The sequence below is a fragment of the Miscanthus floridulus genome, chromosome 19, assembly GCF_019320115.1.
Source record: "Miscanthus floridulus cultivar M001 chromosome 19, ASM1932011v1, whole genome shotgun sequence".
Taxonomy (NCBI): domain Eukaryota; kingdom Viridiplantae; phylum Streptophyta; class Magnoliopsida; order Poales; family Poaceae; genus Miscanthus; species Miscanthus floridulus.
Window position 1 is genome coordinate 85,268,154 of NC_089598.1, and position 16,394 is coordinate 85,284,547.

Below are 16,394 nucleotides of genomic sequence, written 5' to 3' on the forward strand. Positions count from 1 at the left end.
TATATTACATGTATGAGATTGGAGTCTAGAATACATGTATGATATGCATTACACTTATTTATTTACTTGTCGTGATGTATGCATAGAATAAATTAGTATCTATAGTTATATGCATTGGTTGCAATAGTTAACGAGCCAGCTCATGAGCCAAACGAGCTGGTTTGCGAGTTAAATGAGCTGAGCAGAGCTAGAGTTTATCTCGTTTACTTAACGAGTCGAGTTGAGCCAGGTCGTTATCGTAACGAGCTATAACGAGGAGCGCGTCATAACAAGTCGAGCTGGCTCGTTATCCAACCCTCTACAGCTACAGAAATGATGTTTAGAATATAGACTTTCCCCTGACCCTCCTAGTCATAACTCATAAGTCATAAGCGCGTTATGCAACTTCCACCGATATTTCAGATTTTCAGAAATAATGGCTACGCCTACGCGTAACATGGCCTATACCAATGTGCTGACTGCTGACTCTTTCTCACAACGGCGACCTTTTATATTCGACCGGCACTTCGGCATCAAATTTTTCTATAAGGTTGCTTTGTCCAAGCATGCTTCTTTACTCAACCATGCGCTTATAACCTGTGATACACTCCTCCAACTTTGTTCTCATCACCTTCTATTCGACCTTTGTCCATCTCTCTAGCTAGCTAGCTAGCTCCAGCCTTCAGCCATGGCAACCGGGCAACAAACAAGCTCGACCCCATCGTTCTTCAACTTCCTGAAAGAAGGCCTGCTCCTCCCTAGCCACAACCGGAGGCTCTTCGCAGCTGTCTTCACAATTATCGCCGCCTCCACCTGTCTCGTCCTCCTCGGCAACGACCTCGCCGTCCAGCCCCTCAGAGACGAGTTTGACCAGGACACAAAGGCGCTCCACAGCATCGATCCCAGTAGCCCAGCAGGCATTCTTCAACTCGTCCAAAAGACCAAAGATGACGCCCGGGCTCTCTTGCTCACCAGCGCAGCCTATTTTCTGTTTGGCGCCATCACCAGATCAGCCATCCAGGTCGTCGTCCTCTTTGCTGCCGTCGTGACATACTCCGGTGAGCTGCACACCTTTGGCTCGCTCCTCGGCAAAGTCAAGGCACAGCTGAAGGGCCCCGTACTCACGCTCGCCTTCGTCTACGCACTGGAGATCGCCTATGTCGCGCTTCTTGCTGCCATGTCCGCTCTGCTCATGTTCCTCAAGATCAAGAAATACTTCGTGTTGTTAACTGTGGGGTCGCTGCTCTTCCTGGTTCCCGTCGTCTTCCTCGTGTACTTATCCTTCCTCTGCTCCCTGAGCGTCGTCGTGGCAGTGGCCGAGCCCGGTTGCTATGGCGCTGGCGCTCTTGGGCGGGCGTGGCGGCTGTTGAAGGGGAAGCGCAGAAGGGCCATGCTTTTCATTTTTGTGACTTCCTTGCTCGCCGTTGCCTTAACTCCTATCTACACTCTGGCCAACAGATGCGCACTTAGTAACATGGGAGAAGGGTTGCTCCTGGGGTTTCTGTACGTCATCATGATGGCCGCCGTGCAGGTGTTTGCGGCCTGCGCCATGACCGCGTTATACTACGAGTGCAAGGGGAGCACCCAGGCATCGGCGGTGGAGTACGTCAAGGTTTCTACCAAGGAGCAAGTTGATGCTTGATTATTAGCTACTCTATTCTGTCAACCTGATGTGCATTGTGCATATATCCTGTTAATATCGGTGTTACTTGACTAGATCGAAGTCAAGGGCTTGCTTCCACCATATGTAATACTCCCACTTCTCTCCCTTTCATTTCATTTTTCGTGGATGTGATGTAAGAAAAAGCACAAGTGCAATTTCAATAATTTTCTAGAGGGGAAAAGGTCATGAATGTACAACAGCACGACTCTCTATTTAAAGCAAGAGTGACCAAAGTGCACCCTAACTATAAGGTCCGGTTTGGTACAACTTTTCCAGCAGCTCTGGTAGCTGTTGAAACAGTTCCTCAAGTGAAATTCCTGAAAATCTGTTCTTAGAAGGGGTGGGTACTGGATGGAGCTGAAAATACTACCTTCTCCTAACTTCTCTTTTAGATCTACTATATGAAGTTTTACCAAACATTTTTTTCAAAACAGTTTTTACTCCATCAGTGAAGTTGCTCATAGAGAAAGGAAACAAAAGGCACACCAACGAAATAGAGCACCTAACGTGGCCTAAATATCATCGGCAGTGCTAGAGCCCAGACGTACGGACGCCAGCGCCTGCACTCCGTCTCCCCCCCCCCCCCCCCCCCCCCCCCCCCGCGTCCGACTGCACGTGGGGAGTCCCTGCTCGCGGCCCCCTCGCTTCTCACGCGCGCGCACGTGGCCAGTTGGGGGGGGGGGGTGGATGCCCAGTCAGCGCCAGGAGGAGGTGGAGACACCAATGCGAAGGTGAGGCAGTAGAAAAGCGAGAAGACGGAGATGCAACCCCGATCTACTTTTGAAACATCCAGATGCAATACTTGCAACATACGTCTGAAGGCAGATGAAACGCGTGAAACATGCATCTGAAACACTAGCTGCAACACCAGATCTACTTTTGAAATATCCAGATGAAACACTTGCAACATATGTACAAAAACAGCATGTGTATGAAACGCTAGCAAAAAACACCTGAAAGCATTTCATATGTGTAAAAACATATGCAACATCTAGATGAAACACTTGCAAACATACGTCTGGAAAATGAGATGAAACATTTGGAACATACACTTGAAACATACGTGTATAGCCACTGCAACATGTGCAACATTCCGATCTACTTTTATAACATCAAGATGAAACACTTGCAACATCTAGATTGAAGGGGACCGTGACGCCTAAGAGGGGGGGGGTGAATTAGGCAACTTAAAAATCTAACTCTAAACTATGGCCTCTTTTTCTAACCTTAGCAAAACCTATGCAAAGGATAAACTATCTAAATGTGCAACTACGGTTTTGCTAGTGTGTTGCTATCTCTACCGCAAAAGGAGTAATACAATCAATGTTAATGCGGAAGCTAAAGAGCAAGGTAGAGATATGCAAACTCTCGTCGACGACTCCGGTATTTTTACTGAGGTATCGAGAAGCGCGCAAGCTTCCCCCTAGTCCTCATTGCAGCCCCTCACAAGGAATCCCTCGCAAGGGCTAAGCTCCCGGTCGGGTAACTCCATGAATAGCATCGAGCCTTCCCCACGCGCAAGTGGGTCTTCGACGTGCCTTTCGGCAAGCCTCTCCCGGATGCTCCCCGTTGTCTTCACTATCAAGCTTCCGGCCGAAACGCCGCGGGCCTTGTTCCCTCCGGTACACGGTGGCGGCCACACCACAAACGCGGTTGGTGTGATCTCGCAAGACTTCAAGACCCTCCGATGTACAACAATGGTGCTCGCAAGCACCGAGTGGTAAGAGGTATTCAAACCTCACTAAACACTAGGCCTAAACCTATAGCAAGCGCATAAGCGGTGGTCTAATCAACCTAAGCATTTCGCAAAGCACCTACGCTAATCACCTAATGAAACACTAAGCACTATGCAAGTGGAGATCACTAAAATGGTGTATCAACACCCTAGATATGTTTTCTCAGCTCCACACCTTCCAAATGACCGGTTGGGGGTTGTATTTATAAGCCCCACTGAGAAAGAACCCATTGGGGACGAAATCCCGCTTTTCTGCTACTCACCGGACGCTAGAGTCGTCCTGATCGGACGCGTCCGGTCGTCCTGATCATTGGAGCAGCGAACAACTGATCGGACGCTGCCAGCGTCCGGTTACTTGCACCGGACGCGTCCGGTCGCAAGTTCGCCGCTCTGGAACCTCTCTGTACTTGATCGGACGCTGCTGTCCTGCGTCCGGTCGGTTTGCCGCTAGCGTCCGGTTGCTGCTGTTGTTGCCGAGCCTCTGATCGGAGCGTCCGGTCGCTTTTTGTCAGCGTCCGGTCCAGCATCCGGTCGCTGCTGTGAGCTATTCGTGATCTTGCGTGCGGCTTGGTTCCTATCTTCATGCTTGGACTTTGCTTGATATCTTGGGTCTTCTCTTGTGCTCCTAAGGTCTTGCTTGAGGTGTTGATCATCGGATCATCACGTCGCCTTTGTCCAAGTCACGTCTTGCATCCTATTGAACTACAAAACAATCACTTGCAAATTCATTAGTCCAATTTGGTTGTGTTGGTCATCAAGCATTTGATGTCATCAACATTTGGATACTGCTTTGCAATTTGGTGGAGTTTGCTAGTTACGACCTCCTCAGAACCCCGTGATGGGACTTGTTTAACTTAGTTCTCAGGCTTGAACTGGTCATGTGAATACCACTTGGACACCGACAAGACATCTTTCACCGGAACATAAACTGGCCTTATGTTGATTGGAATCTTCTTTCGAAGTTCCCATTCAGGCACGTCCTTGTCTTCTTGTGCATCACCATCTTCAGGAGGCACTTGTTGTTCATGTATCGGCTGTGCTTGTTGAGAAGACTGTGGCATCTCATCATGCACTTGCTTGGTACGAGCTAGAGAAGGTTGTGGCATCTCATCAGGAACATGTTCGCTAGGAGGCGGGGAAGAATGTGGCATCTCAGGTACGTGGTGGTCACGAGACGGTGAAAATATCTCCCCAACCACAACAACTCGCTCCAAATTTGGGAGAGGGGGAGGCGGCGAAGAAGCAGTCAATATAATGTCCCGTTTGTGCCAGAGAATGAACTACCCAATAACGTCTCCGAGTAACACCAGCCCCTCGGGAGTTGCGTAGTCTATCCTCCACTACATGAACTCGGGCTTCACGGTATGCACCTCGACCCTAGTGTAGTCCGGCGATATCTTATTATTGTGGTGTAAGCCACCAGGAGGATGTGCCACACCTGTTGCCACCTCCATCATAGTGTTCTGTCGGCCGCTGAGAAACACCAAGGTGCAACTAGTTGGTTCCCGTATGCGATTGACGGGGGTTGTGGCTGCAGTGGAACCTTGGCTGCTAGGAACTTTCAGAGGGCTGTCAACTAATACCAGTTCTCCCAGCGACGTCACTAATATCCGTGGCTCCATAGACAGTCCTTGCTCCTCCAGCGCCTTCGCAACTAGAGCCTTCACTTGGAGCTCAAGACTAGTCTCCCGGTCTCGGCCATGTTTCTTGTACATGTGCCTATCATCTTCGAATCCTTGCTTCCAGGTCATCCTTTTCCCTAGCCCCCTGGTGCGGCCTGTGTGCCCCTTGTTTCCCAAGCCAAGGCTAAGCTCATCCCTCTCTCTGGAAGGATTGAAGGAGCCCTTCTCCTTGTCTTCAGCATATTTCAGTATCCTTAATACCACCTCTTGGGTCTCCGGCTTATTAAACTTAAGATTACTACCGGATGATTCTGTACTCCTCGCATATATCTAGTTCCTTGAGCGTACCTTTAGATTCGTCACATCGATATTCCCAGCAGCTGTGGCCTCTTCGTCCATCTTCCAAAACTGCTCTTCCTTGGCATAGTAGCCATCGGGGCCTAGATGATGGTGGTATTTGTTCCTCTTCGCCAGCTCGGTGTCATGGGCACTGAGCTCCAATGCCTTCAATGAAGTCTTCTGAGCCACAAGCTCCTCCCATTGACTAGGAGTTATTTTGCTGAACTCTTTGAAGGGAGTTAACCCCTTTTGGATATACTTTGTGTTGAGCTCCGACCTCTAACGTCGGAATACCTCTCCTATCATCCTGAAAGTATTTTTTTACTAGTTCGTGCTTACCCTCCAGAAATCTAAAATTGACCCTTAGGTGCCTATCCCATAGTTCATTCTTTTTGTTCTCTGGTACCTCTTTCCAGTTAGGGATTGCTGGGTTCAATTTATCTCTTACTAGGGCCCCGATCGCATTACGGAATCGTCCTCTTAATTCCTTCGGCTCAAGGACCTCCCCTGCTGGCCCGACCTCCGTTATCACATAGCATGTCTTATCTGGATATAGATTTCCTTTTCTATCCCCTCGTTTCCTCTTAGGCTTGGTAGTCATTGTTGTGTCTTCAGGTTGTGGAGCAGAGGCATCGTGATCTGTCTCTGTGGCTGTTGCCTCTGCTCTTCTTTCCTCTACTCCGTCTTGTCCAGTGAGATGTCACAGACGTCGACGTCGTCTTTTCCGAGTTTCAGGAGGGACCTGTATATACGATAGGTCAAAGTGTTAGCAGAGGTAACACAGCCAAAGCTTTAGCAAAATTTACAAGCTAAGGCTTTTTCCCTACCTCCTCGTTTGGGTCAAAGTCCTTGTCCAAATCTTCCTCCATTGGCCTCCTTCTGGCTTCACGTGGGAAAGGATCCTCGGGACTTACATATCCCTCTTCTGAGTCATCATCAGCATCATCCTCTTCTTCTTCGCCTTCAGCAGCCTCTCCTTCGGGGCCTTTCTCCTCGTCACACTGCTCCTGAGTAAGCATCACTTCTAGATCATTTTGTACCTCCTTATTGAACTATTCCTGAGTAAGCTGGTCCTCTAGTGCTTGGTCCTCAAGGGTTGGCTGCTCATCATGCTCGGGGCATCGGGCTGCACTGTCTGGTGTCCACGACATTATTTCGCGCTTTGTTCTAATAGATGCAAGAAAGTGTGCTTTAGGTACACGAGAAGGTATAAGAAATAAAAAAGGTCTATAAACCAAAGTAGTCCTATAAAACAACAATATATAAAAAAACGAGAAGTAGCAGTGGTAGAGGCCTCAGAAACATGTCAAACATCATCTGATCTTGAACTTGGAGCATCAAGGCATCATAATAGAGAAGAGAGGAGAAGGTAATGTAGGGGCGGCTGCTAATGATGTTAAGTTCCTCACAAGTTCTTGATCATCAGCTCATATTCCATATAATGTATGGACTTGGACAATTTCATCATCGGCAAAACAAAGGAGAGGAGAGGAGAGGGGAGATTTGGCAAAAAAAAGCAGGTGCTGCTTCCAAAACATAGAGGATAGAAAAGGTGGCAACAAATAGAGGAGAGGGGAGATTTGGCAAAAAAAAACAGGTGCTGCTTCCCAAAAAAAGCAACATGACAATGTAAGAACATCATATGCTTAATATCTTCTGAACCTGATAAGCAGATCGGACAATCAGAAGTAGTAGACAGTAGTAGTAGGAAAGTAGTAGAAGTAGCAAAAAAAGCAACAACTGCTTAGGAGAGGAGAGGAGTAGAGTGGAGTAGAGGAGAGTAGTAGTAGAAGAGGAGTACAGAGAAGACAGCAAGTACAGAGAAGATTAGTAGCCACCGGCCACAATAATATAAACAAACAAGTGCAAGGCTGCAAGCATACAAATGACAATGTAAGAAGAATAATATAAATGCAAGGATTATTTCTACTCAGCAGATATTTATTCCCAAAAAAATGAAACTAGATGAATCGAAGTCCCACTAATTAAACAAACAAGTGTAAGGCTGCAAGCATACAATGAAAGAACAGCTAGGATTAATGAGCTAATGAGCTGTTGCAAATGGCAGGAAATGAGTACCAACAGTTCACAGATGGAAAATAATACTATTAAGAATGTATAGAAACATCATTGCAAAGTGCCTTAGGTCTCAATTAATAACCCAAGTTCTTATCAAAGCTACTAATCAGTCCACAGATACCATTAGGAAATAGTGCTAATTAGACAGGGAGGATGCACTGAGAGGGTGTACTGATTATTAGCTAGCAAAAATTGCAGACAATAATCGTAAGTAAGGTGCGGCTGCCGCACCTAAGGGTGCTCCTCCTGCGCCTAAAAATCTAACATCATTGACCTAAGGCACTTTGCTCAGTGTGAATCAAAATGGGCATGAACATCATGTATAGTTCCCATTACTCTAGGCACTTTGCTCAGCGTGTAAAAATCGAAATAGCCATCATCATGTCCAAGATAAGCATTAACAGCTTCTACAATTGGAAGCCTGTTTCAATTTTGAGCAGCAAGCAGCAAGCAGAGCGGAGTAGTGGTGGATCCAAATTGGGGCATCCAATTGTACAAGCATGCCCAGTTGTACAAGCATGCCCAGGAGTAGTAAGAGGAGTAGTAGGAGTAGTAAGAGCAGTGGAGTAGTAGTAAGAGTAGTAGTGTAGTAGTAAGAGTAAGAGTATAAAGTAGTAGCAAGGATAGTTAAGTAGTAGTATAGAGTATCAGCAGCAGTTAAGTAGTACAGAGTAGTAGTAGTATAGAGCAGTGGCAGTAGTTATGTAGTAGTAAGAGAAGTAGTAGGCACATATCTAGTTAACTTTGTAGTAGTAGAGTAGTATAGAGAGTAGTACGAGTAAGAGTAAGAGTAAGAGTACAGACAATAGCATCAAAGCAAATACAGTGTATGTATAATACGAGAAGAAGCTGATGCAAGTGTGCAACCAACTGGAGGAAGAAGCTGCAAGTCTACCAAGAAGTGTTGATGTTGCATCAAGAAACAGCCATGAAAAAGAACCAAAAAGACAGAGAAAGAGTGGTAACATAGAAGGACTGATGGAGATATCTTATTCATGTAACTTGCTACTGGCAACCTGCTGGTACATAGCTAGGGTAGTTTACCAAGAATTGTTTAGTCGACTAACAGTAGTTAGCTTGGAGCTTTAGGCCGAGATACAGCAACATATGACTTCTTAATCTAATGCTATTTTTTCTATAATGTGCCAGTGATCCATTAAGTTTGTTTATAACTTATTAAAAGCAGCCATTGTTGTTATTACATTACTATGGAGAATAGAAGATTGAGTCTGTTAGTATCACAAACATAATTTCAATTCCAGTGCTTATTTCACCTTGAGCACACAAAAGGTTGACTATTAATTTGCACCGTTCAAATATAAGTGTTTAAGCTTTTATATTTCTACTTGTTGCATAGTTCAAATATAAGTGTTTATGTCTCAATCCCTGCCATATCTGAGCACAAGGTTTGAAATGAGGGATAGAGAGGAGCAAAGGATTTATCTCTCACAGTTACAGAGTGGCATGTGCTAAAAGTAGTAAGCATCAAGACAGTTGAAAGTATGCAGTGTAAGTGTTTATGTCTCAATCCCTGCCGTGGAGCCCAATCAAAACCAAACACAAAACATAGAACTTTGACATGCTAGGTGTGGAGGACAATCACCTAAATCAAAATTGTCAACTAATACAGTCAAGCAAGTATCATAGTCCAGCAAGTAATACAACTTTACTATCATAGTCCAGCAAGTAGCACAAGTTTTCATTAAAAAAAATATAGTCAAGCCAGCATACTAGAACAATGCAAGAACCTACCACAAATCATATTATGTCATACTGCAAATAAGAAATAACATGTGTACTTGCTGATAAAAAACAAATAATTAAGTTTTACTATAGTATATAATCCAGGAAGTCAGAACAGATCAGTAAAGAAATAATTCTGTACTCAAGCAGTATACTAGAATAATTCAGTGATAATCCAGTGGATAGTCAAAATGCACAGATCAGGGATAGTCCAGGAGACAGCCACCACCCGCAACATTGCAAATATCATCATCATAACTAGCATGCAGCATACCTTCGTCACCGGTAGGCTTAGGTCCTGGGGCGGGCGACCTACACAGGGGAAACTCCCTGCACGAGCTGTCCTAGGGCGGCCGGCCGGCGGGGGCCAACCACCAGGGAGCGGGCAGGCGTCGGCGGTGGGGTCAGAAACCCTAAGGCGGGGAGGAGCAGGCGCGTGGGTGCGGGGAAGGAGCAGACACGCGGGGGCGGAGATGGGGCACGCGGGTGAGGGGAAGCGGCCGGCCGACGGGGGCCAACCATCGGGGAGCAGGCGGGCGTCAGCGGCGGGGTCAGAAACCCTAGGGTGGGGAGGAGCAGGCGCGCAGGTGCGGGGAAGGAGCAGGCGCGCGGGGGCGGAGATGGGGCGCGCGGGTGAGGGGAAGCGGCCGGCCGGCGGGGGCCAACCACCGCGGAGCGGGCGGGCGTCGGCGGCGGGGTCAGAAACCCTAGGGCGGGGAGGAGCAGGCGCGCGGGTGCGGGGAAGGAGCAGGCACGCAGGGGCGGAGATGGGGCGTGTAGGTGAGGGGAAGTGGCACGGGCCGGCGTCGGCGGGGCAGCCTGACGGCGTCGGAGGAGAAGAGAGCGCCCAAATGAAGACAACACCCGTGCACCCTCGTATATATAGACAGGATGATATGTAGGGACGGTTTTTGATCCAGCCGCCCCTAGAAATGCATTTGTAGGGGCAGTTCCTGATCCAGCCGCCCCTACAAATGTATTTGTAGGGGCGGTTCCTGATCCAACCGCCCCTAGAAATATATTTTTATTTTTTAAATTGTTAATTCTGTATTATAAAAACAATTGTGTATATATAAAACAATTGTGACCAAAATAAAAGTAATATAAAAACAATTGTGTATATGCACAAATATAATATTTTGTATTATTATATATATGAAGAAATATATATATATATATAAACGATTGTAGTCAAAACAATATAGAAAACAAAAAAAATTATAAATTTGAATTTTAAAACTTCGACTACAATTTTATGACTTTAAATTAAATAAAATGAAAATGTTGTAAACATAAAAGTTGTATAACTCATCGACATGTACAACTTTTATTTTGGTCATCTTGTCATGTGACTTTGTTTGAACGATTCAAATTTTGAAAATCAAACAATTTCAACTTAAAATAATATTTTGAAAGAGTAAATGATTTCAGATGAAAAACTCATCAAGGTCTCCTACTTTTATTTTGGTCATTTCTTCATTTCATAAAGTGTTAAGTGATTTCATAAAGTTTTAGTAGTAATAGAGTGGATGTTCAAATAGAGTCATCTGGATGTTGCAAAGGGTAGTCTCACATGCATAAAATGTAGTCTCACACACATACAAAAATATGTAGTCTTACACACGTACATAAATATATAGTCTCACACGCATGCATAAATGAAGTCTTACAAACACATACTTACACAAACACTCCACGTTCAACAACTAGCTAGCCCGCTGTAACGACTTTTCCCTTGACACCTTTTCGTTCCCATGGCATTATGTCTTTGGGGAGGTTCTTTTCCACAACACTGATCTTCTTAGGAAAGTCAGTGAATAGCGGCATCTCATCGTAGTTATTGTAAGCTTCAACATCGTCCACGCCATCAACTCCAATAATATGCTGTTTTCCGGAGGCAACCACGTGCTTTATCTTCTTCTTCGGGGGGAGGTTACTTTGTGGGTCAGACATATAGAAAACTTGTGCGACACGTGAAGCGAGCACCCAAGGGTCATCTTGGTAGCCTAGATTCTCGAGGTCCAGGACTCTCAATCCGATCTCGTTCAGTTGGTGTTGTTTGATCCAGCGGCATCGAAACAGGGCCACCGTTATATCCCTTCCATAGTCAAGTTCCCATATCTCTTCAATGATGCCAAAGTATTGGACCTTTCTCCCTAATCCATCGAGAGCCTCTATTCGAACGCCGCTGTTTTGGTTCACATATTTACTATCCTTTGCGTGGGTATAGTACGTATACCCATTGATGTCATAAGCATTCCAAGATGTCACTTGTCTTGATGGCCCCTCCGCCAACCTACTGATGGTAATAGAGTCTATGGTTTCTCCAGGCGGTATGTTTTGGTCCTTCAACCATGTAGTTAGTCGTTGCTTGTGTTGTTTCATGACCCAATCATCCGAACGGCCATTTCTCTCCGCCATAATGATAGCCAAGTGTTCATCAATATACGGTTGCATCAGTTGTGTACTCTGCAAGACACTGTAATGTGCCCGACTCACCTCTTTGTAATCATGGTCGATGAACACTTTTCTACCACTGGTGCCCTTCCCAGCCAGCCTACCCTTGTGACGAGAATCGGGTTTACCAATCCCTTTATGTACTTTTAGGTACTCTTGATAGCACTCGACGACTTCTTCAGTACTGTAACCCTCTATCATGGAGCCCTCTGGGTATGCTCGATTATGCACGTATCGACTTAGAACCGACATGAACCACTCATAGGACCACATTTCATGCAAGTAGCAAGGGCCAAGCGCCTGTATTTGATGAACCATGTGAATCATGAGATGTGGCATTATATCAAAAAAAAGCAGGAGGTAAACACATCTCCAGTTGGTTTTGTGTCTCCACCACAAATTCATGTAGGTCACTCAGCTCTTCCTTGCCAATCGTCTTCTGTGACATCTTCGAAAAGAAGTAGCACATGCGGGTGATGGCCATTTTCAAGAACTCTGGCTTTATAGCCCTGATTGCAATAGGTAGAAATACTATCAGCATCACATGGCAATCGTGAGCCTTGCAGTGTGTTATTGACAAGTCCTTCATCGACACTAGCTTCTTCACATTTGCTGAAAACCTAGTCGGGACTTTGATCCCTCTCAGGAAAGTGCATATAGCTCTCTTCTCGTCTGGTGTTAGGTTGAAGCACGCCGCGGGCAGAGTGTATTTTCCATTAGCCTCAGGTACCAGGTGAAGCTGTGGCATCATGTTTAGCTGCACCATGTCTTTTCGTGCTTTCAGACCATCCTTTGACTTGCCTGTGTCCATCAAGGTGGCAATTAGACTCTCAAAGACATTCTTCTACATGTGCATAGCATCAATGGCATGGGGGACCTCCAAGTCTGGCCAATAAGGCAGATACTGAAAAAAAGATCGATTGTTTCTTGAAAGGTACGCCTTCGATAGGAGGTGTGCTTCTATCTCTGTTAGTCCCATCCAGATTCTTCTTTCCATAGACGACGCGTATGTTTTTCACCATTCTGTACACGTGTTCTCCGTTATGACATCTCTCCAGAGGGGGTTCAATCTCCGGGGCGTTGTCATAAAATCTAAAGAACAATTAGCTGCGTACTTGTGACTTATCTTTAAGAAGCGTCGATTCCTTAGGTAAACTATCTTCTTGGATGCATCCAGGTACACCCATGTAGTACCATCCAAGCAAACCAAGCATCCCGTCTTCCCTTTGATCTATCTAGAAAAAGCAAACAGCGCGGGGTAATCATTGGTAGTAACAAATATTATTGCTCTACATATGAAGTCCTCCTTTCGGAACACATCATACATCTGCTCCCCATGCCTCCATAGCCTCTCCATTTCTTGCATCAAGGGCTCGAGGAACACGTCTATATCAATGCCTAGTTGTTTAGGGCTAGAAATAAGAATAGTGAGGAGAAGGTACTTTCTCTTTTGACATAGCCATGTTGGGATGTTGTACATGGTCAAGATCACTAGCCATGTGCCGTGGTCGCTCATCCTCTCATTGAAGGGATTCATTCCATCGGTGCTCAAGCCAAACCGTACATTCCTTGGGTCATCGCTGAATTCTTTGTGCTTCTCATCAAACCTTTGCCACTGACTACAATCAGCCGGGTGTGCAATCTTATCATCATCCACCTTGCGCTCATCATCCCACCATGTCATGAGTGTGGCTTCTTTAGGGGTTAGGAAGATACGTCTCAAGCGGTCGGTCACTGGCAGGTAACACATTACAAGGGCAGGAATTCTTCTCTACTTTGCATCGTTGCCTAATGGAGTGTCCTCTAGGGGCTAAGATTCTTGTACCACCTTTTTGGTACCCTTCTTATTCCTCTTTTTCCCCGTGGAGGGTTCATCCCCACCATAAAGGTCATTGTTCTTGTACCAGCTGGCCCCACACCGGGGACATTTATCTAGTGACTTGAACATTTCGCCATGAAAAAGTATACAGTGGTTGGGGCATGCATGGATTTTTTCAACCCCCATTGTCAATGGACTTATGACCTTCTTCGCTTGGTATGTGTTGGTGGGAACTGAGTTTGGTTGTGGCAGCACCCATGACAGGAGATGCAATAGATCATTGAAACTATAGTCTGACCAGCCGTACTTAGACTTCAGGATGAGCAGCTCAAGCACAAAACATAGCAATGTCCAATGTATTGGATAACCCTTTTCAACACCATACACAGTCTCCTTCGATGCTTTTGTCACCCTTTCCAAATTTTCTAGACCATTCAGGCTATTTAGTAAAATCTCTGGTCCAAGGGCTTGAATCATGTCCTCCAAATCATCTTCATCCCTGACACGTGCTCCACCATCATTATTGGCACCACCTTCGTCGTTACCATCCCAACCACCAGCATCACCACCTTGTTCATTGCCAAACTCGAAATCCATTCATGCATCAAGCTTTGCTGAATATTGGGACAGGGATTCTATGGTTTTGTCGTCGTATTCCTCCTCATCCTCGTCGTTCACAATAACCGTTTCACCATGATGAATCCACACTGTGTAGTCCTCAACAAATCCTCGCATAATCAAATATGATCTGATGATAGTCACATTTGTCCATGCCATACGGTTCTTGCAATCTTTACATGGGCAAATAATTGTATCCTTATTCTCTTTCAATGTCGTTGCATGCTTCTTTGCGGCTTCAATAAATTTATCCACCTCTTCACGGAAACCTACCTTGAACCTTAACGAACCATACATCCAAGAGTTCATGTACTCCATCTTTTACAACAACAACAAAACAAACAATAAAGGAGTACTTATTCAGATATGTGTTGGTGTTGAAAACAATTGTGTATATATATTTTTATTTTTTTAAATCATTAATTCTGTATTATAAAAATAATTGTGTACATATAAAACAATTGTGACCAAAATAAAAGTAATATAAAAACAATTGTGTATATGCACAAATATAATATTTTGTATTATTATATATATGAAGAAATATATATAAACGATTGTAGTCAAAACAATATAGAAAACAAAAAAACAAAAATTATAAATTTGAATTTTAAAACTTCGACTACAATTTTATGACTTTAAATTAAATAAAATGAAAATGTTGTAAACATAAAAGTTATATAACTCATCGACATGTACAACTTTTATTTTGGTCATCTTGTCATGTGACTTTGTTTGAACGATTCAAATTTTAAAAATCAAACAATTTCAACTTGAAACAATATTTTGAAAGAGTAAATGATTTCAGATGAAAAACTCATTAAGATCTCCTACTTTTATTTTGGTCATTTCTTCATTTCATAAAGTGTTAAGTGATTTCATAAAGTTTTAGTAGTAATAGAGTGGATGTTCAAATAGAGTCATCTGGATGTTGCAAAGGGTAGTCTCACATGCATAAAATGTAGTCTCACACACATACAAAAATAGGTAGTCTTACACACGTACATAAATATACAGTCTCACACACATGCATAAATGAAGTCTTACAAACACATACTTACACAAACACTCCACGTTCAACAACTAGCTAGCCCGCTGTAACGACTTTTCCCTTGACACCTTTTCGTTCCCATGGCATTATGTCTTTGGGGAGGTTCTTTTCCACAACACTGATCTTCTTAGGAAAGTCAGTGAATAGCGGCATCTCATCGTAGTTATTGTAAGCTTCAACATCGTCCACGCCATCAACTCCAATAATATGCTGTTTCCCGAAGGCAACCACGTGCTTTGTCTTCTTTGGGGGGAGGTTACTTTGTGGGTCAGACATATAGAAAACTTGTGCGACCCGTGAAGCAAGCACCCAAGGGTCATCTTGGTAGCCTAGATTCTCGAGGTCCAGGACTCTCAATCCGATCTCGTTCAGTTGGTGTTGTTTGATCCAGCGGCATCGAAACAGGGCCACCGTTATATCCCTTCCATAGTCAAGTTCCCATATCTCTTCAATGATGCCAAAGTATTGGACCTTTCGCCCTAATCCATCGAGAGCCTCTATTCGAACGCCGCTGTTTTGGTTCACATATTTACTATCCTTTGCGTGGGTATAGTACGTATACCCATTGATGTCATAAGCATTCCAAGATGTCACTTGTCTTGATGGCCCCTCCGCCAACCTACTGATGGTAATAGAGTCTATGGTTTCTCCAGGCGGTATGTTTTGGTCCTTCAACCATGTAGTTAGTCGTTGCTTGTGTTGTTTCATGACCCAATCATCCGAACGGCCATTTCTCTCTGCCATAATGATAGCCAAGTGTTCATCAATATACGGTTGCATCAGTTGTGTACTCTGCAAGACACTGTAATGCGCCCAACTCACCTCTTTGTAATCATGGTCGATGAACACTTTTCTACCACTGGTGCCCTTCCTAGCCAGCTTACCCTTGTGACGAGAATCGGGTTTACCAATCCCTTTCTATACTTTTAGGTACTCTTGACAGCACTCGACGACTTCTTCAGAACTGTAACCCTCTATCATGGAGCCCTCTGGGTATGCTCGATTATGCACGTATCGACTTAGAACCGACATGAACCGCTCATAGGACCACATTTCATGCAAGTAGCAAGGGCCAAGCGCCTGTATTTGATGAACCATGTGAATCATGAGATGTGGCATTATATCACAAAAAGCAGGAGGTAAACACATCTCCAGTTGGTTTTGTGTCTCCACCACAAATTCATGTAGGTCACTCAGCTCTTCCTTGCCAATCATCTTCTGTGAGATCTTCGAAAAGAAGTAGCACATGCGGGTGATGGCCATTTTCAAGAACTCTGGCTTTATAGCCC

General features: G+C 44.7%; 2 protein-coding genes across 2 annotated transcripts; both read left to right on the forward strand.

Moving 5' to 3' along the window:
* The first annotated feature begins 624 nt into the window (after nucleotides 1-624).
* On the forward strand, nucleotides 625-1,893 carry LOC136529727 (uncharacterized). Its single transcript, XM_066522797.1, has one exon. The coding sequence runs from the start codon at nucleotides 668-670 to the stop codon at nucleotides 1,619-1,621; it is 954 nt and encodes a 317-aa protein (XP_066378894.1). The 5' UTR covers nucleotides 625-667; the 3' UTR covers nucleotides 1,622-1,893.
* A 7,740-nt stretch (nucleotides 1,894-9,633) lies between these two features.
* Nucleotides 9,634-10,062, forward strand: LOC136526296 (uncharacterized). Its single transcript, XM_066519011.1, has one exon. The coding sequence runs from the start codon at nucleotides 9,634-9,636 to the stop codon at nucleotides 10,060-10,062; it is 429 nt and encodes a 142-aa protein (XP_066375108.1).
* The last annotated feature ends 6,332 nt before the right edge of the window (nucleotides 10,063-16,394 follow it).

Coding starts and splice junctions, on each gene's coding strand:
- LOC136526296 (XM_066519011.1), top strand. CDS start 9,634: ATGGGGCACGCGGGTGAGGGGAAGCGGCCGGCCGACGGGGGCCAACCA.
- LOC136529727 (XM_066522797.1), top strand. CDS start 668: ATGGCAACCGGGCAACAAACAAGCTCGACCCCATCGTTCTTCAACTTC.